The following is a 25924-nucleotide window of genomic DNA, read 5'->3' as shown; positions in this document are numbered from 1 at the left end:
AGCAGTTTTAGTTTATGGTTTAGATCAGTATTGTTTTTTTAATGACATAATTGTCGCCTCGACGCTCGTGATAAATAACCGCTACACTACTACTTTACCTATTTCATTTGAGGCTGAATATCTCCCACAGATCATTGTTTAACGATATTAACAGATGCCATTGATGGGATACCCCAACCATACGGAGACTAACCCAAACAGATGAGCAGGTCAAAGGTGTTTTATTAGTACTTGACTAAATATTTCCTCCCTCAAGATAATCAAAAGAAAAATGTGCGGCTATGCGTTTATTTTCCCACCTTGATAAAAGAAGGGGATAAGGGGATGTACCTGTAAAAGACCCTCAATGACTCCACTTGTTCTACTATCCTATTCTAGATTCTCTAGAGTGGTGCTAAGAGAGTTTCAAAACCCAAGAACAAAGGGAAGAGCCACATCTGAAGACGAGTCTCCAGTGGGACTTTTACAAAGATCACATTTCGTGCATAAAGGCTAAGCGGGATGAAAGTAAGGAACCGTTACCGCTAGTGAACAAGGCACATAATTCATAAAATTTTGCGCCCTGTACACGAAATCTGTGGTAACATTTTTACACACTTCTCTCAGTGTTTTAAAAATTAGTAGAAGCAAGTCCTATTTTCTGGGCTAAAAATTGTACGTGGGTTACTCGAAGCCAATAGGCAGCCGACTTTCGCTTCACGTGTGTATTTAAGAACAAAAAGAAGAAAAGTCTAATATTTTATTTGGCCAAAAATGAGTTAATGAACTGGAAAATCAATGGAATTTTGGGAGTTTTTTTTAATTGACATTATGAGAAAGAGAGTCTGCTAATGTAACAAAATGGCAGTTGTGCAAGTTTAACAACAACAACTTTAAACTTGCTGGGATAATTGAAAACCCTTGGTGTACAATTTTTTCCAATTATGAACGGGCGTGGAGAATAAGGGTTATACACGTACAGTTTATTGTTTTTTCTTACATAATCCTGAACAGTCCTTAAGAGTTTATCTGAATAATTAGACCATGCAGGTATATTTACTTTCAAACAGCTATGGTAATTTAAAAAATAATTAGAACGGAATGTATAACACTCATTCGACAGAACATTCCAAAAGCTTTTTAAAGTGCGTGAACATGACTGATCGAACGTTTTTTTTAGGGTTTCGGTATTTTAAAAGACTGATAGACTAGGTTGTCTTTGAGTAATAGATTTTTCTTGTAAACATTTTTCTTGGTGGAGAAAAAAGAAAAACAGACACACATTAAACAAAATCCCTAGATTTGAAAACGAAAATAAAAGTATAGAATATTTAAACTCAAAACAACTAGCAAATCACTTTCCGTTAGAAGGGAGTTATCACGTCCTCAACCTTCCACTAAGTGTACATAAAATATATTTACAGTATTCCATTATCAATTAGGCTAAAAATCGGGATCTACATCGGATCCGGACTGTAAGATGGAATCTGTTAGGATTTGGACATTGTTTCATCGCTAGCAACAATCGAAAAAGACAATCTTTGAGAAAAGAAAAACAAAGAAAAAAAAATGAGCCAATAATGTGACAAGTTTCTGAAGCAGTGCAGTTTCTGAATAAATAACAAATACCTTCCGACTGCTTCTCCTATCTTTTTGTAGTTTACTTAAAAAGGTCGTTTTTTTTCAAAAGATCTCCCCTCCTTTCTTGGTTTCTTCATTTTTTTTTTTTTACCAAATAAATAATAACAGATGAATAAGGTAAGGATGAGAACATTTAGTTAACAAAAGAAACCTCTAAAGCGAAAGTTGGTTGGTACAACTTAATCCTCATGCCAGGGTGGCGTTGAGAGGGTCGTCAGCCTTCTCCACGTGGGGCGGTCTCCAGCTAGGGCCTCTGCATCAGACAGCAAAATTCCAGCTTGATCCAAGAAAATCCAGAGACTATCACTCGACCAGAACTTGGGTCTTCCTCTTGGACGCTTCTAGCCACTACTGGTTTGGTCGAAGTCGCAAAGAATCCGAGCCAGAGCGTCAGCCGGCAATCGCAAAAGATGTCCAAACCAACGAAGGGTCCGCTTGGCAGCCAGGTGTGACAAAGGTGATTGGGAAGTCATACTTCGTAGGTAGTCGTAGCTGATAAAGTCTGTCCATCGGATTTCGTCGATTGTGGGAAGCCACTTAGATTAAATAGTGTCGAAACGGCGCCGGACAGATGCAGTTGTAGGCCAAGTTTCAGCTCTGTATAGCAGGATCGAATAGACTGACCCTTCAAGGATCTTCATTTTGGTGACTCGTTTGATCATTGGCTTCTTCCAAACATGGCTCAGACTACCGAAGACGGAAGAGGCCTTGGCCAAGCGGGCAGCAACTTCATGGTCGATACAGCCACCATCCGATGATATGATAGAACCAAGATAAGTGAAGTGATCCACCACTTCGATTCGGTTTCCAGCGACCAAGTAATTAAAATTGTCGGCGTCAGACTTTGGCTGCATTACCATGACTTTCGTCTTCTTCCAGTTAATGGACAGTCCTGGCAGTTTCACACAGAATCGTGTTTAGATCCACGAGCAGCTGTGACTTGAGGTTGATGACTAGTGCTATGTCATCAGCAAAGTCACAATCAGTGACAACTCTATCCCCGTACTTGAGTTCAAAGCTCAACTTCCGGGTTGTGCAACTCATAACATGGTCAATAATACAGTTAAATAGGTCAGGAGCAACTGAACAACCTTGCCTGACTCCTGTTCTTACTGGAAAGAACGCGGTACGTATACCATTTACTTGCACACAGCTCTTAATCTCTTGATGCATGGCTCTGAGTGGGCGGACATATTTTGACGGGAGGGCAGCATTAGAAAGAATATTCCATGGAGATTATCAATCAACTGAATCGAATGCTGCCTTGAAATCGACATAAGCAATGAAAGCCTACTGGCAGAACTCGTTCGCCTTCTCGGTGACTTGTCTTATGGAGAATATCTGCTCTGTCGTTGATCGGCCAGGCATAAAACCCGCTTGCTCTACTCTGCGCTTTCATCGAAGGTGTGAAAAACATCGCTGCAATAAAACCAAATAAAAGAGCTTGCCTGGTACCGAGAAAAGCGTTATCCCTCCATAGTTCTTGCACTCCTTCCTGGAAGCTTTTCTCTTCCACAGTGGTAGGATCACTCCTGTACGCCAGTCTTTCGGGATGATCTCCAAGTCCCGTATTGAATTGAATAACATTTGGAACCAGAACAGGATAGTGCCACCACCGTTTTAAGCAGATCCGCGGAGATTCCGCGAATGCCGGGAGCTTTGCAGTTTTTCAATTTCTTCGCAGCATTCGGAATTTCTACCACTGAGAACCCAGGTTATTATAGATCACAGGTTAGGGATGACAGGAGTAGCTACAGATAGAGAGAGAGGACACCTTAGGCACAGATGAAAAGTGTTCATTCCACCTTAAAAAATTGGACACTATGTCTTCAATGAGCTCTCCGTCCACAGACAGTACGTTTTCTATTGGTCGAGCACACTGGCCCGAAAACTCACGTAAGTGTTTGTACACTGCCCCAACGTCCTTCCTTGTGGCAGTTTTTTTTTGTAGCTCTTCAGCTTTGGCGTCGACAAACAACTTGAGATCTCTATGTATCACCTTGTTCTTCACACCATTCAGATGTCGATAGGTCTTCTTATCCCCCTGCAGTCTGGCCTGCATTGAGAATGTAATGACGTCCACAGCCTCCTGTGACAGCCAAGGTTTTTTGACCTGAACTTGCAAGCCAAGAGTTGTTCTAGCTGCGTCGCTGACTCCACTTTTAAACGAGTCCCACATGGCTTCAATATCCGAAAGCAGGGACGGGCTTTCAAAACGGTTTTTAATATCAGCTATGTACCACTTTTTTATCGCAGGAGTATCAAGATTGCGGAGATTTAGCGTTGCAATGGAGATTTAGCGTTGCAATGCGCAAAAACCTTCTGAAATTTCAGCTTAAGATGAATTTTTGCAACTACAAGTCGGTGATCACTATTACCAAGGTCAGCACTACGAAACGAGCGGCAATTAGATACCGACGACCTCCATCACCGAGAGATGATGATATATTCAGTCATTTTCTTTGTGAAGCCGTCGTTACTATACCAAGTATACTGATACATTTGAGGTCTTTCAAAAACTGTCTTGGAGATAACAAGCTGATGGGCCTTGCTGAGCTGAAGCAGACGATAATCATTGTCATTAGTTACGTCCGGGGTAACACGTCCCATGACGTCTTTCCATACGCCTGTGGGATCACTAACGATAGCGTTGAAGTTCCCATAATGAAGCAACATATCATGAGGAGAGGCAGAAGAAATCAGTTGCATGAGGTCTGTGTAAGACTGCTCCTTAACATCGGAATAGGCCTCATTTGTTTGTACATAGCATACAACTAGAAAGAATCTTCCATGACGGTGCTTCAGGCGAGCTGCGAGGAGACGCTCTGATACGGCATTATGGGATATGAGTGCATTTCTATTTCTCTTATGAAGAACCAGACCAACACCAGCTCTCCTTGTGTTTCCAGTACCCGACCAAATGAGACTGTAATTGTCACTGATGAATTTCTCACCTTTCCCTAGTAAATGCGTTTTTGTAATGCAAGCAATAGCTACAGAATACTGCTTGAGTTCATTAGCGAGAAGTAACTCAGCGCCTGGAAAACTCGGAGTCAGAATGTTTCAAGTAGCAATTTTCATACCACTCTTTCCAAGGAGGTTCAATCTTCGGGTGGTTTGATCACCGTCGTCAAGATATCCGGGGACATGCTGGGGTCAGCACAGAGACTAAGCCCCCCTCCCTTGGTCAGCTTGGTCCCTTGGCATTATAGGATATGAGTGCATTTCTAGCTCTCTTATGAAGAACCAGACCAACACCAGCTCTCCTTGTGTTTCCAGTACCCAACCAAATTAGACTATAATTGTCGCTGATGAATTTTTCACCTTTTCCTGGCAAATGCGTTTCTGTAATGCAAGCAATAGCTACAGAATACTGCTTGAGTTCATTAGCGAGAAGTAACTCAGCGCCTGGAAAACTCGGAGTCAGAATGTTTCAAGTAGCAATTTTCATACCACTCTTTCCAAGGAGGTTCAATCTTCGGGTGGTTTGATCACCGTCGTCAAGATATCCGGGGACAAGCTGGGGTCAGCACAGAGACTAGGCCCCCCTCCCTTGGTCAGCGCCTCCTAGTGCAGGTACCCAACATATCTGTCAGACATTCCCCTATCCGCCACCCAGGGACGCGCTGAGTGGCCTCGGGAAGGTCTCTACTGAGAAGATGACTCAGTAGGTGACTCCGAGCATAACCAAAAACAGAAAAAAACCGAAAACAGAGACCTAAAGAAAAAAAAATTACAGTTCACTGAACATAATAGAATCATTCTTAAACAACCCTTATAGTGGATGTTAGTGGTGAGTGACTCTTCAAGCTCAGCCACCGTGAGTCTGGGAAGATTACGGTTAAATAATTTCCCATGTAACATCGAACTTCAGATGCCAGGTGAGGTGGGAAAAGCCTGGTCATGCTGCAAGAAAAAGCAGAAGATTATTTCTTTACATTACCTTAGATCCTCCTGGGCCTCCAGAGGCGCTTAGGGCATTCAGGAAAAGTCGCCAGTCTTCTCTCATCGCTGCGGCCACCCAGACATCTTGCCATTCAGGTTGGATTGCGGCATTGAGATTTGTAAGATCAGCCCGGTAGCAGCGTCGTAGGGTGTTTTTGGGGCGTCCTCTTCTTCTGGTACCACGTGCTGCCACTGAACGACAACCTTCGATAGAACGTCTCTTTCTGATCGTCTGTGGCTTCGTTATTGGGTGCATAGCACGCAACCAGGGTAATTTTGACATGTTCCAAATGGAATAGAGCAGTCATAATGCGGCTGTTCACGGGTTTCCAGCTAATTAGTCATTTTGACACAGGTTTTGAAATGACTACGGCCACTACAGTTTCTCGTCGTGTTTCATGGCCACTGAAGATTTAAGTGTTTCCACCGCTGAGCAGTTTCTTTCCATTTCCCGGCCATCTTACTTTCGAGTGGGCCATGATGTCTAGCCGATAGCGGGTCATCTCCTTCTCTAGCCGTTCCACCTTCGACAGCTGTGCTAGCGTCCAAACTTTCCAAAATCCAATTTTTAGTGGTATTTTTCGCATTCAAAAATCTTGTCCGTTGGGCGGGTACAGGGAGTCGTCATTGAAAAGGGAATTCCGGGTATATTTTTCTTGGATGTTACTTTTAGCATATTTTTTTTTCCAGGGGCAGGTTGCTAAACCACTGCAAAACTCTCCTCCTTTATCCAGGCTTAAGCTTGGCTCTAATATACTTGCAGGCAGAGTTTCATTCTTAAAGCTATATTTTCACAGTCATTATTGTTTTTATGTTATACAAAAATTATAAAATATTGCTTTTCTACGTTACAAAAAATAAAAAAAAAAAAACAGAGAAAAAAAAGAAGAAAAATAAACAAAACAGATAAAAGCAAAAAAAATAATAATAAATAAATAAAAGAAAACAGCTCCTTTGAATTGATCCAATTAATGGACCCGACATAATGGGATCATTCTTAGAGCTACAGTTTAAAAGCATGATTATTTCTTTATAAGATAAGATTTATTTCAAAAAGCCTGCAGGCCATGGCAACACAGAATACAGTCTACAAACAAAGCTCAGGAACAAAATACAACTTTAGATAATATCAAAAAAAAAACAAAAAACACACAAAGAAAAAAAAACACACCGAGGTTTAACATTTTAACCGACAGACGCCAATCATAATGAAATTCAATTCTTAAGAGCCGTAACAAGCTATCCCCTCAAACATGATTCCCTATATTTACCCTTAAACGAAGAAACTGACACTACTGTGTAATAGCACATGCGTTCCTCTCAACCATCCGCACAATTAACCAGCGTTCACTCCCAAACACTCGGATACAAAATAAAATAAATTCTCATTCACACATTAACACATAGGGCAAAAATAGGGGCCAATACTATACTAGCCCCTAAATAATATTATAACAAAACAGAAAAAAAGAGAAAAAAAAAGGAAGAAAAGAAAATTGTACCTTTGAGTTGACCCAAGTGGCGGCGGTATGTTTTCTTGTTTGTCAGCATTATGCCAGAAAACTTTTATAAAGCGATTATTCATAACTGCTTCTGATGATCGATAGGCAGCCAATGCTTCCCCGTGGTTTGAAAAAGTGACTACAGCTGCTTCTGGGTCACCGCCATACATTATCTGTAAAACAAAACAAACTATATTCAGGGCTTATCTTTTAATTCAAATTTGTTTACGCAATACGACTATTCAAGTATCTTAGAGTGCAATTAATATATAAACAATCGCCGATTTTGGTAATTCTATTATTTTTTGTCAAGCAATTTAATGAGTAAGAAAAATTCAAGTTAGATCGGGCAATTTGGCAATTTTTTCTACACAAAAGCAACAACCATGGAAGACTATAGCTTAGAGCACAAAACTGAATGATATCATAATCCTGTGTGAGCACAAAGACAATTGACATAGCTCACTGATGCTATGAGGGATAAATTCCTATCACTATAAATCTTGTCTGTGTGAACTAAGAGTAAGACTTAAAAAAGAAAAAACTGTCGTCTTTCATTCAGCAACCAATAAAAACCAATTATTATTACTACTACTAACAACTCAACGCAGGCATAAGCCGCCTGATGCCAACACAGCTACACATACTCCTAGTTCATCCCAATCTATTCAAAGCCTCCCTTTTTACACCCTCCCACGAAGTTCCCATTTCCTTTAAATCTTTCTTTATGACGTCCTTCCACCCCAGACGAGGACGATCTGCTTTCCATTTAGCCCAAGACGGTTGGCCGAAAAGAACAATCTTCAGCAATCTGTCATCTTCATCCACACAACATGCCCTAGCCACCTCAACCTTTCTTTCATTATAGCCCTAGAGAGCGGTATTGAACCACATCTTTCGTACAGCCTTTTGTTTGAAATACGATCAGTCAGCCGGGTACCCAGAACAATCCTTAAGCAATTTCTCTGGAAAACATCTAGTAAATCTTCATCCGCTTTTCGAAGCGCCCATGCTTCAGAGCCATATTTGACCACTGTCATCACTGTAGCCTACTGTAGCCTCTAATATTCTAGTCTTGGTTTGCAGGCTTATCTTCCTATTCTTCCGAACTTTTTTTTAGCTGTGAAAAAACACCCTGAGCCTTGGCTATTCTACTTTTTAACATCTTCACTGTTCCCACCATCTTTACTAATAATACTACCAAGCTAAGTGAAGCTGCCCACCTGATCGATCTTTTCATTACCCAACGTCACCTTTTCATCTTCACTTATTCCTAGCCTTAGTGACTTAGTCTTCTTAACATTAACTTTCAAACCTATTCTAGCACCATAAACTCGCAAAACCTCTAAAAGTTCATTCATTTTGCTCATACTGTCATCTAGGATGCTTAAATCATCAGCATTATCTAAGTCCAGGAGACTTTTTCATGCCCATTTGGTTCCGTCGTCTCCCAGTGCCTTTCCTGTGCTCCTTAAGACAAAGTCCATCAAAATAATCCATATAAAGAGGGATAGGACACAACCCTGCTTAACTCCTGATTTAATACAAAACCAGCGGCTAACCTCATTTTCTACCTTAACTGCAGCAGTGTTATTCTCGTACATAGCACTAATCACTTTAATGTATTTGTCTGGTATACCATACACGGATAAAACCTTGACTAAAGCTCTTCTACCATCGAGCGCTTGCTCATAATCTATAAAACTGAGGACCAAAGGTGTTTGACAACTCAGGCTCTTCTCAGTTATTAAGCTAAGAGTGAAAACTTGGTCGACACATCCTCTACATTTTCTAAAACCGGACTGTTATTCTCTTAAAACTTTGTCTACGGCATCTCTCAGTCTAAAAAGTATCATATTGCTAAGTAAGACTCACTCAAGAACAATTTCCATACACACGCACAAGGGCATATCCAAGATTTTTGTTCTTGGAGGTGGTGGTGGTTATGTTTTTCGGGGGGAGGATTTTTTTTTTTGGGGGGGGGGGTCAAACTCGGTAATCCCACCTGTATACGGCTTTGTCCACGCACACCAATAACAATTCTGGAATTTTCTTTTCCGTCAGATGATTGATGAACTGAAATAAAAATTAACAACAAACCATCTTTTTAAATTTTTCACTCTTTGTTGTATGTACTTGGTCAAATTGGCCTCTGAAATATTTAGCTAAAAAAGAGCGCGAGTTGGTTAATTATCCTAATAGAAAATGCGACATAGAATGTCCAGACGCACATTTAATTACTATAAACACGAATTCGCATGAATGAACTAAAATTGCTACTAACTCCAAAACAAAAAGAACAAGATCATAGCTTTAACGGAAAATAAGAGAAAAACAAGAGAAAATCCTCAATTTGAAACAATTTTTGAAATTTTCTTGTTCTACCTAATCTAGTAATAGCAATACATCCAACTTTGAACATTTCAAAAAAGTTCTAATTGTTCACTTTTAATTATTCTCAGCGCTTGTTTTTCACGCACCGGGATGCTTAAACAGAGAAATGAAAATTATAGCTTGAGATAATTGAAGAAGCAATTAATTTTGAGAGAAGTTCATGATTTTAAGCAGCTTTGGCGACAGGGACGTTGATAATCTGCCAAGCGCTATTCCCTTTCATTTGCTTTGTAAATAGTCTATGATTAAAATTCTGCCAAATAGCAATGCGCCTTTTCTGCTTCAGCAACGCCTTACACATGAATTTTTATTAGTACAGTCTTTTTCCTAACAATAATCACTGGCTACATAAAAATTTTTATAAATGTATTTAGCAAAAATTTAATTTTACAAATTAACCTATGATTTGCAAAACAAAATCTGAATACACAATCTTAAGGAAAACAATTTTTATGGGAGGAACAATCTAATTTTACAAATTAACCTATTATTCGCAAAACGGCGGTTATGAATGCACCTGATTAAGGAAAACAATTTTTATGGGAGGAAAAAATTATTTTTACAAATTAACCTATTATTTGCAAAATGGCGGTTATGAATGCACCTGATTAAGGAAAACAATTTTTATGGGAGGAAAAATTTATTTTTACAAATTAACCTATTATTTGCAAAATGGCGGTTATGAATGCACCTGATTAAGGAAAACAATTTTTATGGGAGGAAAAATTTATTTTTACAAATTAATCTATTATTCGCAAAACGGCGGTTATGAATGCACCTGATTAAGGAAAACAATTTTTATGGGAGGAAAAATTTATTTTTACAAATTAACCTATTATTTGCAAAATGGCGGTTATGCTTACACCTAATTAAGGAAAACAATTTTTATGGGAGGAATACATCCACTTTCTTGAAAAATCAAGCATTTCAAGACTACACACGTGTGCTGGAGGGGAGGGAAAGAATTCAGACCTGTACCCCTCGCCCAAAATTTTGACATTTTAACGATTTTTCTTGTAAGTTCTTTGAGTTTCCATAAAATTCACAAATTTTTTAAGTCCCCCCCCCCGGAAACAATGCGCATATGCCTGCCCAGACCACTTTTGACCACATTTGTCAAATTCCAGCATAAAGAGCATTAAGCAAACTGTTCTTCATAATCATACTGCTTCTTATCAGAAAAGTGCGCATATGAAGTGTAATCCTTAGCTCACTAATCTAAAAACAAAAGTTAAAACGGATCTTAGGGGGTAAGGCCCCTGCCCTTTCGTGCAAACATATATGCTTTACTGATTCACAAGGGAGAGCATAAGCGGGCAGCTTTTGAATCCTATGAGCAAAGCTCTATTGGAAATATGGATTAATCTGTTTAGTTGATATGTAAATAAACAAATCTATCTAAATACCTTAAAGATTTGACTCAAGAATATCCATGAGAGGAAGAGATGTCAATCTAAACGTTGACTGATTTTTGAACTATTTTCTTGGGGTTTGCATTCCTCCGAGGTTGAGAAATTTCCCCTTAAGTGAATAGCATAATTTAAGCTTTTATTTACATTTTACACGCAAAAAAAAACAACAACTTAAAACTTCCCGCATGTTATTGGAATTGCTGGCCATGAATCTTGCTATAACGACCCCCCCCCCCCCACAAAAATTGCGACACTGTAATTTTTTTCAGAGAACGGGATAGGGGTTCAATTCTTTGAGGACTCAGCAGATATGACTGCATTAAAAAACTGATCTTCTTGAATATGAGACATGGACCTCACTGGCAACACTTGAGATAAGGTATTACTGCGTAAGTATACTATTGGACAAAACGGGATAAAGAAAGAAGCAAATATAGCGGCAATGCGATGACAATAGAAATAAGCAGTACAGGTCTATACCTGGACTGCTAATATATTTTAGGAGAATGATATTTAAGCAAACAGACATTTTTCAGAGTGGGGATACAAAAAAAAGACTTCTGTCCATTTTAACATGTGTATCATTTTTTGAAGAGGTCTATAAGGGGGGAAGGTAGGGGACAAGGAAATAAAAATCCTCGGACCTCCTTATATCCAGGTATGATTAGCAGCATAGAATGATAACTATGAACTATGATTGCAGTATAGACAAAATATGCTAGAGTAACGAAAGTAAACTGCAATGACAGATTGATATTTTGTAGTAGGGGCGAAACAATTTTCATACCCAACTTCCATTTTCTAACTATTCCTAAAAATGATAAAAAAAGGAGAATCAGGATATTTTAGAAAAAATCCTCAAATAAAATATAAGAAAACGGATCAATACAAACGGTAGATCAAACTGAGTTTAAAAACATTAACTGAGAGCAGTAGTTCCACAAAAAAATGTCACATACCACGTGTTTGAGTTGTCGCATCTGATGGTGTTTTAACGAGGGATTCTATTCCATTCATTCAGTTACAGACCGGGTATTAGCATGGCTATTGCATATCCCTTAGTCGATAGTAATATAGGGAAAGAGAAGTAATGTGTAAAAACGCCGGCAGATTTATATTTTTGAATGAATCGGATAATAAACTGTAAAAAAATACAATGAAGAAATTTATAGAAAAGGCACGTCACACACATTAATTGGTGTTGATTACCTTCACAGTGAAGCTGGCTGAACTTAAGGCTTTTCCCCGCAATCCAATTATTAGTTAGCAGTTTTTGTTCGGACGGCGGAATTACAACTGTTAGCTAACAAAAATTGTTAGGCAACAATCCGCAGAAATATAGTAATTGGACGAAAAAAGGCTTGTAAAATAGGCGTGAAAACTTCAGGGATTACTTGTGGGGCAAGAGGACCTCGAAGGAATTAAAAAAAGGCAATCCATTGGTCAAATCAGAATACCTTAAGGGAGCAAAAAAGGTCTAGCCATTGGCCATGTCAGCATACATGAGGGGAGCAAAAAAAGTCTATCCATTGGCCAAGTCAGAATAACTCATGAGAGCAAAAAAAAAGGTCTATCCATTGTTCAAATCAGAATCCCTTAGGGGAGCGAAAAAGGTCTATCCATTGTCTAAGTCAGAATACATCTCTTAAGGTAAAAAAAAATCTATTCTATTGGTCAAGTCAGAATACCTCAAGGGAGCAAAAAAAGTCTATCCATTGGTCATTGGGCACGCCAGAATACTTTAAGGGAGCCAAAAAGTATATCCATTGCCCACGCCAAAATACCTCAAGGGAACAGAAAAGTCTATCCATCGGCCAGGTCAAAATACCTCAAGGAAGCAAAAAGAAGTCTATCCTTTGGCAGAGCCAGAATACCTCAAGGGAACAAAAAAAAGTCCATCCATTGGCCAAGTCAGAATAACCCAAGGAGGCAAAAAAGTCTATCCATTGGCCAAGGCAGAATACCTCAATGAAAAAAAAAAGTCCATCTATTGGTCAAGTCAGAATGCCTCAAGGGAGCCTAAAAGTCTATCCATTGGCCAAGGCAGAATACCTCAAGGAAGCCAAAAAGTCTATCCATTGGTCATTGGGCAAGCCAGAATACCTTAAGGGAGCCAAAAAGTAAAACCCTGGAGCAAAGGAGGGTTTCGTTGTGCCTCCGTTTTGCAAAAAAATGCCATAACAAACCCTCGGACGGTAAGTATTTTTCCCAAACGTCACTCCCCATCCAGATTACGGCCGCCTCGAACTGTTTCTGAGCCCATCCCTGCTTTGTCCCCCATTCGCTGCGTTACTTCCAGATACGAAAGAACTTTTATCCCCTTCATTACAGAAAAAATAAATAAAATATCTCAATAGTTTCTTTCCCCCACCCTCTTTTTTGTTTTTTAGTTGATGGTACTGCCCAGGTTCTTGCACTCATTTGCTTGCCCCCCCCTTGTTTTTTTTTCCAGTTTTTATTGTTTTTAACTCTTTTATTGATTTACTGTAGTTGAATTATTGACATTTTCTTAGTATCACTTTTGATTTAAATGCATTTATGTCTCGCTCTAAGTTTAGTTTGGCAAGTTTTTTTCTTTTTAATTTTTTTATTGACTTTTTACGGTTTTAATTATTGACTTTTAAATGATTGTTCATTATGGTTTTCTCTATTTTGTTGTTGTTCTTTGCATTTTTAGTGTAACCATTTATATTGTCGACTCCAAAGTCAGAATTCGGCCCTTTGTGGGCTTGTGATAGCGATTTTTTTTTAAATAAAATATCTTATCTTATCTTATATCCATTGGCCACGCCAGAATACCTCAAGGGAACGAAAAAGTCTATCCATCGGCCAAGCCAAAATACCTCAAGGAAGCAAAAAAAAGTCTATCCATTGGTCAAGCCAGAATACTTCAAAGGAGAAAAAAGTCTATCCATTAGCCAAGTCAGAATACCTCAAGGGGGCAAAAAAGTCTATCCATTGTTCAAGTCAGAATACCTCAAGGGAGAAAAAAAGTCCATCCATTGGTCAAGTCAGAATACCTCAAGGAAACAAAGAAAATCCAACCATTAGTCAAGTCAGAATAGCCGAAAAAGGTTTTGCATATGCTTTGTTGGATAGTTTCGTCTGCAATTTGTCGAAAAAATTCTGTCAAGAAATATTAGCAACCCTGAACTCTCCGTCAAGGTTATGAGCATAGACAATAGTCACCCTGCTTTGCTGCATTATCTGGTTTTTGAATATTGCGCTTCAAATTCTAGAACAATCATTCGATTTGATAGAGAAGTTCTTCAAGGATGTTTGTTAGCAGTTTTGTTTGGACGACAAAAGCGTGATTGTTGGGAAATTTTTTAGCTAACAGCTTTTGTCTGAACGGCAGAAAAGAAACATTTTACGACAACACCGCACAATTTCTAGCAGACGAGGATATTCATTAGCCGGTGAGCAAAGATACACTGTAAATATGTTGGCAGGGACGAAGTAAACAAAAACATAAAAAAGACACTGACGAAAAGCATAAAACTAACATTGTTATATTGGTTTTGTGTAAAATGAAATAAAATTCCGAATAGACTTATTTGGAAATTCAAATAATAAACCTAAAAAAAGAACGAATTATGAAACTTATCAGTCGTCCTATTACATAAATCACAATAAAAACTAACAGAACCAATATTAATTGGACCAGAACTGACGAGAAGCAGAAACTGAACAGAACCAGAACTTAAATCAATTTTATTTTAGAAGCTCTTAGAGATGAGGCTCCAAGTTCAAGACTATACCAGGAAAGGAAGATTACAAGATTGCGGAACTGGGCAATATGGAAAAATGGACTGAGTATAGATAATGAGGAGGCAAAGATGGTAGGAAGTATTTTACGTGACTAAGAGGAACAGGTTCGGCAGTATGAAAAAAGCTTCTCACATTCCCCTCGACTCTACGTAGTGGCAAAGGAGACATGGGGCGAAGGGATATTTTTTTAAGTGAATTCAAGAAAGGAAGAGTTAAAGTGCATTATTCGATTGAGGGCGAATATAGAGGTATGGATGAGACTGTGGGTCATAAGCTGGGTGTGTGAGTGAATCACGAAAAAAAGTGTTTGAAGAAAGTAGGTTAGATGAAAGATGGTTTGCGAGTATAGTGAGGGGCGAGAGTTTCGCAACTGTAGAAAGATTAAGGCGATTTCTCAGGCAAGCAATGGAGCATAGAAATACATTTTTAAATTTGTGTAATGTTTTTAATTATGTAGTGCCATTTAAATAGAATCGATTTTTTATTTTGTGTTGCCATAGCCCTAGGGCTTCTAGAGGAATAAAAGTTAGGAGTATTTGTTTAATTCTTAAATTTATAACCTATGTATAAAAGTTATTATTATTATTCTTTTTCTCTGCACTCCCAGCCACACAACCTTGTACATAATAACGTAGTTGAATGTATTGTTTAAATTCATTGTTGAATTGTCGTTGGTTGAACACAAGTATTTAAATATCTATCAATCTATCTCCATCGACAAAATACCAAAATAAATATATTTAATTGATTACGGATTATTTCTTAGCTACAGTGGCATTAAATCTTATATTAATTCTGACACGACTAAAATTCGTGAAATACTTGGAGGTTCCAGTAAAAACTAAATGGAAGTCCAAGCGTTTATATCGAGTATAAGAGCATAGGGAGAAAAATTTCCAAGATACGGATTCGTGAAGTTGAATTGTTGTTTGGCGAATATATTTATTTATCTATCTATATCAAAAAAAGAATCTAAATAAATATGTTTAATTGGTGACAAATTATTTCATAGCTACAGTGGCATTAAACCTTATATTAAGCTCTGACACAACTAAAATTCGTCAAAGATTTGGGAGTTCCAGTAAAAACTGAACGAAGTTCAAGAATGTATGTACAAGTTTCTTCGAAATTGCATGTCAGAGCAGATTACCGATCCATTGACTTAGAAAGTTCACTAACTGTTCTTGAATCTTGTAATACTACATTGAACATACTTCTAATTAAAAATGAAATAATGCTGAATTTACAGGTGCTAAATTTATCATTTTATTCTTCTAATAGCAAATGAAATGTTGCTGATTCTAAAGTTGGTCTGTCAATTGCAGGTCAGAGCAGGCCTGTTCTGACCTGCAATTTCGAAGAAACTTGTACCACCTTTGCTCAACGCAGTATTAAAAAATTCAAGAACAGTTAGTGAACTTTTTAAGTCAATGGACCGGTAACTTGCCTTAGTAACTCTACTGACGATGATGACCGACTGTGTCACCGAAATATTTAGTCTTTGCTTTATATTTTCATTTCACTGTCTAATAAAAGGACCTATCCCTATTTGGAATTCTTATTGATTCCGTCGAATTTGTTACTTTAACGTTTATATTCCTTTTTTTGGTCAGACCTAATGTTCTATATGCAATGTATGGTAACAATTTTGCAAAATTTTGCAAAACTTTAATACTGACATCTCTATTTTTTTCCAGTAAATACGTAGTCGAAATCAAATGCTTTATATTACAAATAATTCTCAGGTATTTTTTTTTTTTTTTTAACGTAAGATTTTTCTTTTCTTTTTCTGTTTCAAAATTCTTCTATTGGTTTGTGTTCTCTTTTATGAGCTGTACTTGTGTCAAACCACAAATATATTTCTTTTTACATCATTATTTTTCAATTTTTCCCGAGAAGAAGAAGGGTAAGATGGTGGGCTACTTAAACTCAATAATAAAATATCTGCCAGGCTTGTTGTCCAATGATGCAGCAAATTGATCAAAAATATTTGAGAAAAACAATATTTTAAGGGCCTACTTTAAAAAAAAGTCACAAAAAACCGTTTGGCGAGAGCAGCGGTATTAGCAGAAAGCCTATAACGAGGAATCATACTATTTCAAGAGCCAGCGGTTTCTACCCCCCCCCCCAAAAAAAAGATCTTGCAAAAGAATCTCGGCTAACAATATTTAAGCACCGGTGGAGTTGCGATCGTTGCTTGCACACCTTGTATGTGATAAATTTGGTAAAGTTAAGTTAAGGAGCTACCAATACTCAAATCAACGAGCCCCGTAAAATAGTACAGCCCCTCCCCCCGAAGCTTCTGGGAAACTATTGATACAACATCACCAAAAGGTATCACCTACTTTTCCTTGAAACTGAGAAACACTGCATGTTCTGTGTCACGCTCGTTATAAATTAACGTTGAAATTTACAAACTCGCTATAAACCTTAAACATGTTGTTCAGATCCACCACCAGCAGTTATCGTTCTTAAATGTGTCTTTTCCTACTTCTGAGAAATTGAATTTTTTCTACATGCATGTTGCACTCGCGTCTGATCGGTAGCATTTATATAAATAAGTAGGCTACCTGTAGGTTTACAATACGTCCAAACTTGGAAAAATGCTGATTCAGCTGAGCTATATTGTTCAGACCTCTTGGAACCTTCCTCAATTCTAAACTGCAATTGTTTGGATTCCGAGCACCCATTCGCCTCTGTCGAGCCTCTGCCATTACCGTACCCACAGATTCGTCTGTTTCAGCGTCTACCTTTATCGGACGTATTTCTCGTACAACTAAAATAAAAAAAAAGTTTAATTTGGTTAGCTATAAAAAGACAAAATTATTTGATTCTTTACAATTTGAAAAAAAAAATGGGAAATGACTATGTGCTAAGCACATAATGATACAAAACAAGCAACGTTTCTTTTGCATCGTACAGATTGCAGGTAACAGTAAGGTGAGCAAGATAATAATTATAAGGTCAAAAGGTGAATTGCAACGTTAAAAGAAAACGTGAAATTGTAAGATGAAAAAGGAAAGAGAAAGAAAAAAGAACCATAATAGCAGTCATAGGCAGCGCGCCTAAGTAAAGAACGATGTGGGCACAATGTATTTTTTTTTTCTCCATACCCGGGCACTTCGTATCAAAGGAGTTGTCGTAGAAACTTCGAAAAGGGCTCATTCGATTGGAAATTGGAAGGGCAAGTGCCCCTTTTCTTAATCGAAAGTGATTGGAGGGCAACTAGCCCCCCCCCACGCCCATTATTCCCCCAAACACATTCAATCAAAATTTGGAGATAGCCATTTTGTTCAGCGTAATTAATTGTCAGATAGAAAATATGTTTTTGAGGAGGAAACTCCCCCACAACCCTCAGGGCAGTCGTTTTAAGTTATGCCCTGGGGCCATACAAGGTTTTTATAGAAGGCGTTGTCGTAGAATCTTCAGAAAAGGCTCATTCGATTGGAAATTCGAAGGACTAGTACCCTTTTAAATAATCGAAAGGGATTGAAGGGCAACTAGCCCCCGCCCACGCCCATCATTTCCCCAAACACATCCAATCAAAATTTTGAGATAGCAATTTTGTTCAGCGTAGTCGATTTACAGATATAAAATATGTTTTCGAGGAGGACACTCCCCCAGAGCCCTCAGGGCAAGGGTTTTAAATTATGCCCTGGGGGCATTAAAGGTTCTTAAAGAAGGCGTTGTCGTAGAAACTTCAAAAAAAGCTCATTCGACAGGAAATTCAAAATGCTAGTGCCCTTTTTAATAGTTAAAAGTGATTGGAGGGCAACTAGCCCCCCCCCCCCCCCCCTCATTCCCCCAAACACAAAAAAAACTATGTCAATATAAAACGAACAGAAATTAATTAAAAAAGCTTAACTAAAATAGAGTCGTTCTAAGGCTATTTACTAATCGCTCTTATTAAAATTATCGTCTTTAAAATTCTTATTATCTGAAATAGAGTCGTTCTAAGCTCTTCACTTATCTCTCTTATTAAAATTCTCGTCCTTAACATTCTTATTCTTTGAAATAGAGTCGTGCTAAGGCTCTTCACTAATCTCTCTTATTAAAATTCTTGTCCAAAATTTTTATGCTTTAAAATAGAGTCGTTCTTAAAGTTCTTCAAAAATCTCTCTTATTAATGTTCTTAATAAAACTTATTAAAATTCTCGTCCTTAAAATTCTTATTCTTTGAAATACAGTCGTTCTAAGGCTCTTCACTAATCTCTCTTATTAAAATTCTCGTTCTTAAAATTGTTATTCTCTGAAGTAGAGTCGTTCTAATGCTCTTCACTAATCTCTATTATCTCTCTTATTAAAATTCTCGTCCTTAAAATTCTCGTTCTCTGAAATAAAGTCGTTCTAAGGCTCTTCACTAATCTCTCTTATTAAAATTCTCGTTCTTAAAATTCTTATTCTTTAAAATAGAGTCCTTCTTAAAGTTCTTACTAATCTCTCTTCCAGTGTGTATTTTCAGAAGGAAAATGCACAGATATTTTTTCTTTTATACCTAGCTGCAAAGACAGATGGTAGCTTTAGATAGGTACCAAGAAGGCGTTTTAAAATTCTCACCTCAGCTCGTTTATCCCTTTAGAACTGTGACTTCTCATAAATTTCAAAAATGGTTCTACTATTTTCCTACTATTATAGTACAGTACCACTAGAAGGAACTTTTAGGAGTAGATCTAAAGCCAAAATTAGGACCCAAGAAGGTTTTTATCCTCTCTACCCCAAGACAAGTGAGAATATATTTACTTTAAGAAGAAAATTTGCCTTCGAATCTCAGTTAAGCCCATGAAACCACTTGGATCAGGCCTACAATCCAGCAAAAACAGACTCAAAGCAAAACCTAATGGTAAGGAACGAAGACGATGTCTTGAAAATAACTTTCCAGGACCTAAATTGGGCCACATGTATAAAGCCGAAAATTCATCGATCTGGGACAAAACCCCATCATCTTGAAAACACTGTTAATTTTTACTATTACCCACAGGGCTAATGAGCCATAACTCATTATAAAGTTCAAGGAGAGGGTGAGTTTGTTGTTTCTTTGACTATACTGGAGAATGGTACATCCCATCCCAGGAACTTCAATATTTTAGCACAAAGGCGGTTTTAGGGAGGTAGGAGAGAGGGCACGTGCCCCGGGTGCAAAAATTTCAGGGGTGTGAAATTTCAAATAAATAATCTAACGGCATCATTTTGTAATTGTAGAAATTTTATTTTTATTTTATCTTCATTGGATATCTTCATCACCAATCCTTGAAAATAAAAGTAAGTAGATCGAATTAAACCAATTTTAGAAGACGGAGAATTAGAAGCAATTAATTGGGAAGAGATAATGAATAATTTTGTAGAGGCTAAAGTAAGAAAAGTCAGATTTAAATGAAAGGAAGACTTTGTTAATAGATAAAATTTTGTTAAAACTTGGCCTGAAAGCTTTTGGGATAAAAGAGGGAGGGAGAGAGAGGGGGGGGGGATAATCAAGATTTTTCCACGGGCATAAGAGAGGCCAGAACCGCGACTGCTGAAGCACTAAGGATTTTTATATTATCACCAAGTGTTTTATTACCGGACCAAAGAAAACGCTGTGGATGATTGTGTACTGCTCATTTTCATATTCTCCTTCTTGTAGCACGACTAGCGGTTTTCCGCCTCACCTGGCATCTGAAACTCAGATGTTATTTGGGAAGTTGTTCAACCTTAAGCTCCCCAGACTCATGGTATCAGTGTCATATTCTGCACGCCTAATTAATCTTTAGATTTGTAAATTAGAACATTCAATTAGAGTATAGCTATAATTACAACAAATTCACACGAATCTATAAATCCATTTTTTTATTTACAGCAACGGAGTTCGAGTTAAAATTCGAAGCAAAACTGAACTGTTGGAAGACTTAGGACTATGTTTTAAACTGAGAAAGAACAGGCAAGTTGTCGCCTTTAAGTTATTCTATTCTACATTGACAAGAGCTAAATTTGAAATACAAGCTATTATAACTATTTTCCCAACTTTCATTTGAATTTTGCTATATTCGGAATGTGTTTTCATTTACTTTTGACAATCTCTCCGTTTTCTGTGGTGTCAATTCATGAGAATTTTCTTTTTTTGGGGGGGAGGGGGTGTATTTTTCAAAATCTAGTGAGGGGCAATTTTGTTGTTTTCTTTAATTTTTCAATGAAAATATAAAACAAAGACATTTTTCTTAAAATGTTCCTCCAAAAAGGTATTGCTCAGAACCCAGTCTCGACTCCCCCAGTTAAATCCTGTCGGCTTCAAAAATGTCAATCATTTCTATGCGAGAGAATTTTACACACCATCCAAATTAGATGATTTGGCATGGATCGACCCATATTTAGCTCGTGTGTAGAGTTCTATATAAACTTACTAGAACTGACAATCTTCCCGATCTTTCCCAAATTTTGTATTTACTTAAGAATTAAAAACTTTTTATTTGAATCCAAAAAAGCAATTACCTGATCCAGCAGGTACGACGGCCTGCATTGGTGTGGTCATGCTTCTTCTAATGTAAGGACGGTGTCCAGTCGGTCGCATGGTCGGCTGATATGGAAGGGGTGCCATTAGGGCTACAAGAGAAATTTTTTTTTACTAATAATGATATGACTGTTGCAAAATGAGATGTTTGTTCATAATAATAAAGTAAGATACACCTTCAGAAATAAGAAGAAAAAAAAACACACCAATAAACAAAGTCCCAGATGTAGGACATTCAGCAAAAAAGTAATGCTTCCTTAGAGTTGTAGAAAAAGTGTGTTAAAGAGTTGTAGTTTTTGATCGTAGTGCCCTATTGAAACTAAAAAATAATTTGGATCATATTGATTGGGTATCTCCGTTTGGAAATGAGAGTGATGTAAACAGTAAATTTACACTCTTTTATGAGAGGCTTTTAGAAATGGTTAAGGAAACCGGAGCAGAGTGAAGAATGCGAAAGGTCGAAAACATTATGGGAGGAAGCCATGGATAACGCATGATCTTCTTCAAAAAATAAATGTAAGAGATAGACTGTTTAAGTCCCAAGCTTTAAAACCTACGGATGAGAATAAAGAGCGATACCGTGCTTTTCGTAATGGTTTGAACAATCTCCTCCGTGAGGCTAAAAAAAAAAATATTTTAGTATGAAGTCTAAGGATGTTGAAGGTAACCCGTTGAAAACTTGGCAAATAATCCATAATGTTATAGGTCAGCGGTCTAATATTCTACCAAATGAAGTAACTGTTAATGAGGTTATAATTACAGATGGTACTGGGATATGTAATGAGTTTCTAAATCATTTTTCTTCAATAGGTCTACAAATAGCCGAGATGATTTCCTCATCTCCAGAAGACCCACACTTTGGATCTACCCTACCATCTCCTGCAAATGTATCACTACATCTAAAGATGATTACACTTGATGAGTTAAGGGATATTATCTATAGTATGAAAAATAGTTCGTCCGGTAGTTCGATGAAAAAACCTGGTGAGCCTAAAATTCTGAAATGTATTTTCTCTTCTATATCTGGTTTTCTGACATCGCTGATTGATGATTGCTTCCGTCAAGGAAGGTTTCAAGATTGTTTAAAGAAAGCAAGAGTGACACCGGTTTATAAAGGTGGTGATAGAAATGATTTGGGTAATTATCGCCCAATATCAGTCTTGTCAGTTATTTCTCGTCTTATTAAAAAATGTTTTAGTAATCGGTTGACCCATTTTTTAGAGAAGTTTAATTTGTGGAATAATAATCAGTTCGGTTTCAGAAAATACAGGAAGACAGAAGATGCATTGATATTTCTGACTAGTATAATTAACATAGCTTTAGATGAAGGATTTAAAGTTGGTGCAGTGTTTCTAGACCTACAGAAGGCTTTTGATACAGTTGACCATGGCCTACTCCTGGAAAACTGCGAGGTCTATGGGATCCAAGGTAAAGCTCTTAACCTTATACGGAGTTTCCTTAGTAACCGGTACCAGTTTGTAGAGATGACTTGTATACAATCAGGACCTCGCCCAGTGGTTTGTGGTGTCCCGCAAGGGTCAGTTATTGGTCCGATTCTTTTTTTACTGTTCATTAATGATATGCCTAATTGTATCCCAAGTTGTTGTTTTAATGTTAGTGATATGGCTAAAAATCCCCGGAATGAGACAATATCGTTATTTGCTGATGACACAGTTGCTGTTAGTACCGCGAAGACAGAAGAATTACTTCAGACATCGATGAAAGATACTGTTGAAAGGTTAAATTCCTGGTTGAGGGTAAATAGGCTAAAGATTTATCTGGGTAAGACCAATTTTGTTGTTTTTTCCCATTCACAAGATTTTTATCCATGGATTCAGGATATTGTAACACAGTATGGAACTTTAAAGCGGGTGTGTTCTTATAAGTACCTGGGGGTTTATATTGACGAAGTTTTATCATTCAAGCGCCATATACAGTATGTTTGTAAAACTGTGTCTCATAACCTGGGTATAATGAGAAAACTTAAGCATTTTTTTCCTCCTTTTGTTATGCGTCTTCTTTATTTTTCCCTTATCCATCCATATATATTGTATTGTCGTAGCGTTTGGCTTGGAACATTTCCTTCTATTCTTCTGCCGAGTTCGAGTTCTACAAAACAACGCTGTTCGGCTGTTAGATGGCCTACAACACCTGGAATCAGTACGAAACGCGTATGAGCGTGTAAAGATACTGTCAGCTTCCAGATTACGGGAATTGTATACACCTATATTCATTTTTAGGATTCAAAAGGGTATATTACTCCCGTGTTTTGACAGCTTAGCAAACCTAAGATCTTCCGTCCATGATTATGATACTAGGTCATCTGTAGAGATTAATATTCCGCTGGTTGTTTCGGCCCGATCTATGTTTTCTTTGCTTCATAGGGGGATCAGAAGTTGAAACCATCTTGATAAAAATGTAAAAAATATAGGTGATATTTCTTCGTTTAAGATAGTAATTAAAGGGATGCTTTTTAGTAGATATGAATTTTAATTTTTTTCTTTTTTTTAATTGCCTTCAAATTAACCTTATTCCATGCCTATCTACCTTAGTTCTGCCTAAGGATGGATGGATGATGGACTATCTATCAACATGTGAAATGACATAATTTTTATACAATTCTGAAAAAGCATAATGCCAATGGGGTTTCCAACTGCCTTGAAAACAATTCTTACTTCATAATATGCACAATAATCGGTAAATATTTATATTAATAGACAATTCAGATAGCTTAAGAAGCAAACTCGCCCCTAGCAACAGAATATCATCCTGAATCCAAATATGACATTTGTGTCTGTTGCAAATTCTTTTCAGAAATACTTTTAATTTTCTTGCTTTGTTTAACAGAAATGCCATTTTGTTGAGTGGCCATTTGATAGAAAATAAATAAATTTTGTTGAGCAGCAATCAAAATATTTAATGCTGATAAATCGAACAAAATATTTAATGACATATCAAATTGCCACTCAACAAAATTTAGTTGTAAACCTTTTATTTGGGGTTTCCAATTGCCTTCAAATGGCTAATCGAATTCACAGACTATTTGAATTACCCTTATCCCATGCCTATTCTGAAAAAGGCTTATGACGGTTCTGCCTCTCACTCAGACTATCTGTCTTGGCTTTTTCTCCAATTATTCATGGCTCTCAACTTTTTCAGCAAAGTCCACCAACTTGATTTTAATTCAAAAATCAACGGAAAAACAAGAGAAGGCAATTTTTTCAGCAAATGAAGTCCCACTTGAAAAAGTTTGGAAGCATAGGAAGACAAGTCTACGAAGTAAGATTAGAATATTGGAAGCCACGGTGAAGCTTGACAGTGGTTAAGTAAAACACTGAAGAAGACATTCTAAATGTTTTCCAGATGAATCGTCTAAGGATAGTTCTAAGTACTCGTTTCACTGACTGTATATCAACCAATAAGCTATACGAAAAAAGGTGGCTGGATTGTGGTTACCTAGGACTATAATGAAAGAAAGGTTATGGCAAGACTATGCTTTACAGATGAAGGATGACATATTTCCAATGATTGTGTTTTTCAGCCATTTAAATGGGGCCAAACAAAACGCAGTTGTTGTCCCCAAATGGGGTGGAAGAGGTCATAAGGAAGGATTTAAAGGAAATTAGAACTTAGTGGGTGGGATAAAGAATGAAGTTAGTAATAGCTATGAAGAAAGGTAGTTATTTTGGCAGAAACTCTACCATCTGATAATCCATGGTGCAAAAAAAAAAAAAAAAAAAAAAAAAAAAAAAAAAAAAAAAATCATGACAAAAAAAAGCTTGAAACCAAAAATAAGAAAAGAGAGTTAAACAAAAATTGAAATCAAACATAATTTTACATCAAAATGTATAGGAATACCACCTAGAGCCAACACAAAAAGAATACCATTGCTATATAACATATGAGAAATAAGGCTTATTTGGTGCTACTATAATTTAAAATACATTAATTAAAAACAATTATAGCCAGTGACTAACTAATTTAGTTATGCTATGCATTAATAGTGTCTCAGTATCTAAAATAAACGCTATTTGAACATTCAGTTTTTTTTTCTACTGTAGTCTGATGCAACAGACCGTGAAAAATATGGATTTAAATAAAGGATAGCCGAGCTAGGCAATGGTGTTTCAGCAAAACACTCATTAAGCTAGAAAACAGTAAATCTCTTCCTTGACATATGATTCTTCATCTCAGGAGCTGTATTGATTATAATAAGTGGAGTGTTCGAGCTTCTCCGCATTCCCTATGGCTTGCCAAATATATATGATGACAGTAATATGAGCAGGTTGCCGTTTTATTGATAATGTGGTGTTTGAAAGGAAAGCCAAAAAAAAAAAAAAAAAAAAAAAAAAAAAAAAAAAAAAAAAAAAAAAACGAAGGGACTTAAATTTGTCGTTTGCAGTTTTGGACCCTGAACTTCAAACGATATGCTAGCGAAAATTAATCAATAGACCCACTAGGGCCGGGCATAGGGGCACACAATGTAAGGGGGGGGGGGTACAAAATTATCTCTGAGAAATTTTTTTTTTAAACAAAAACCTGGACTAATGTGATTTACCGTCAAAGTGCTGGTTGCACTCCGCCACCGCGCTGCCTATTCACAGAAAAGGGATTTTAAAACAACACAGGAATTCCGTAGCCACTTATAAACTGTCTGATGAAGCCCAAAAATGGCAGTTGAGAGTTCGGTATCACCTTTCTTTTTTATTACTTTTGGCTCGTCAGTTGCGTTCTGTTTAGAGCTTCCACTATCCCTCAATTTTCAGGGATTTCCCCAAAAATCTCGCAGAAACGGAACA

General features: G+C 37.3%; 1 protein-coding gene across 1 annotated transcript in view; it reads right to left on the bottom strand.

Moving 5' to 3' along the window:
- swm (Zinc finger protein swm) overlaps window positions 1-25924 on the bottom strand; it is a 102467-nt gene that overhangs the window by 8644 nt on the left and 67899 nt on the right. Inside the window, exons 7-9 of the mRNA XM_089088471.1 lie at window positions 21107-21217; window positions 17215-17420; window positions 7068-7240 (exon numbers count right to left, since the gene is read on the bottom strand). Coding sequence (XP_088944597.1) covers window positions 7068-7240; window positions 17215-17420; window positions 21107-21217 — 490 coding nt within the window. The remainder of the gene's footprint in view (window positions 1-7067; window positions 7241-17214; window positions 17421-21106; window positions 21218-25924) is intronic.

This window comes from Artemia sp. Qi Xiang Cuo, chromosome 4 (assembly GCF_049724085.1).
Source record: "Artemia sp. Qi Xiang Cuo chromosome 4, ASM4972408v1, whole genome shotgun sequence".
In the NCBI taxonomy this organism is placed as follows: Eukaryota; Metazoa; Arthropoda; class Branchiopoda; order Anostraca; family Artemiidae; genus Artemia; species Artemia sp. Qi Xiang Cuo.
The sequence above is the reverse complement of the archived record's forward strand: the minus strand, read 5'-3'. Positions and strand labels throughout refer to the sequence as shown.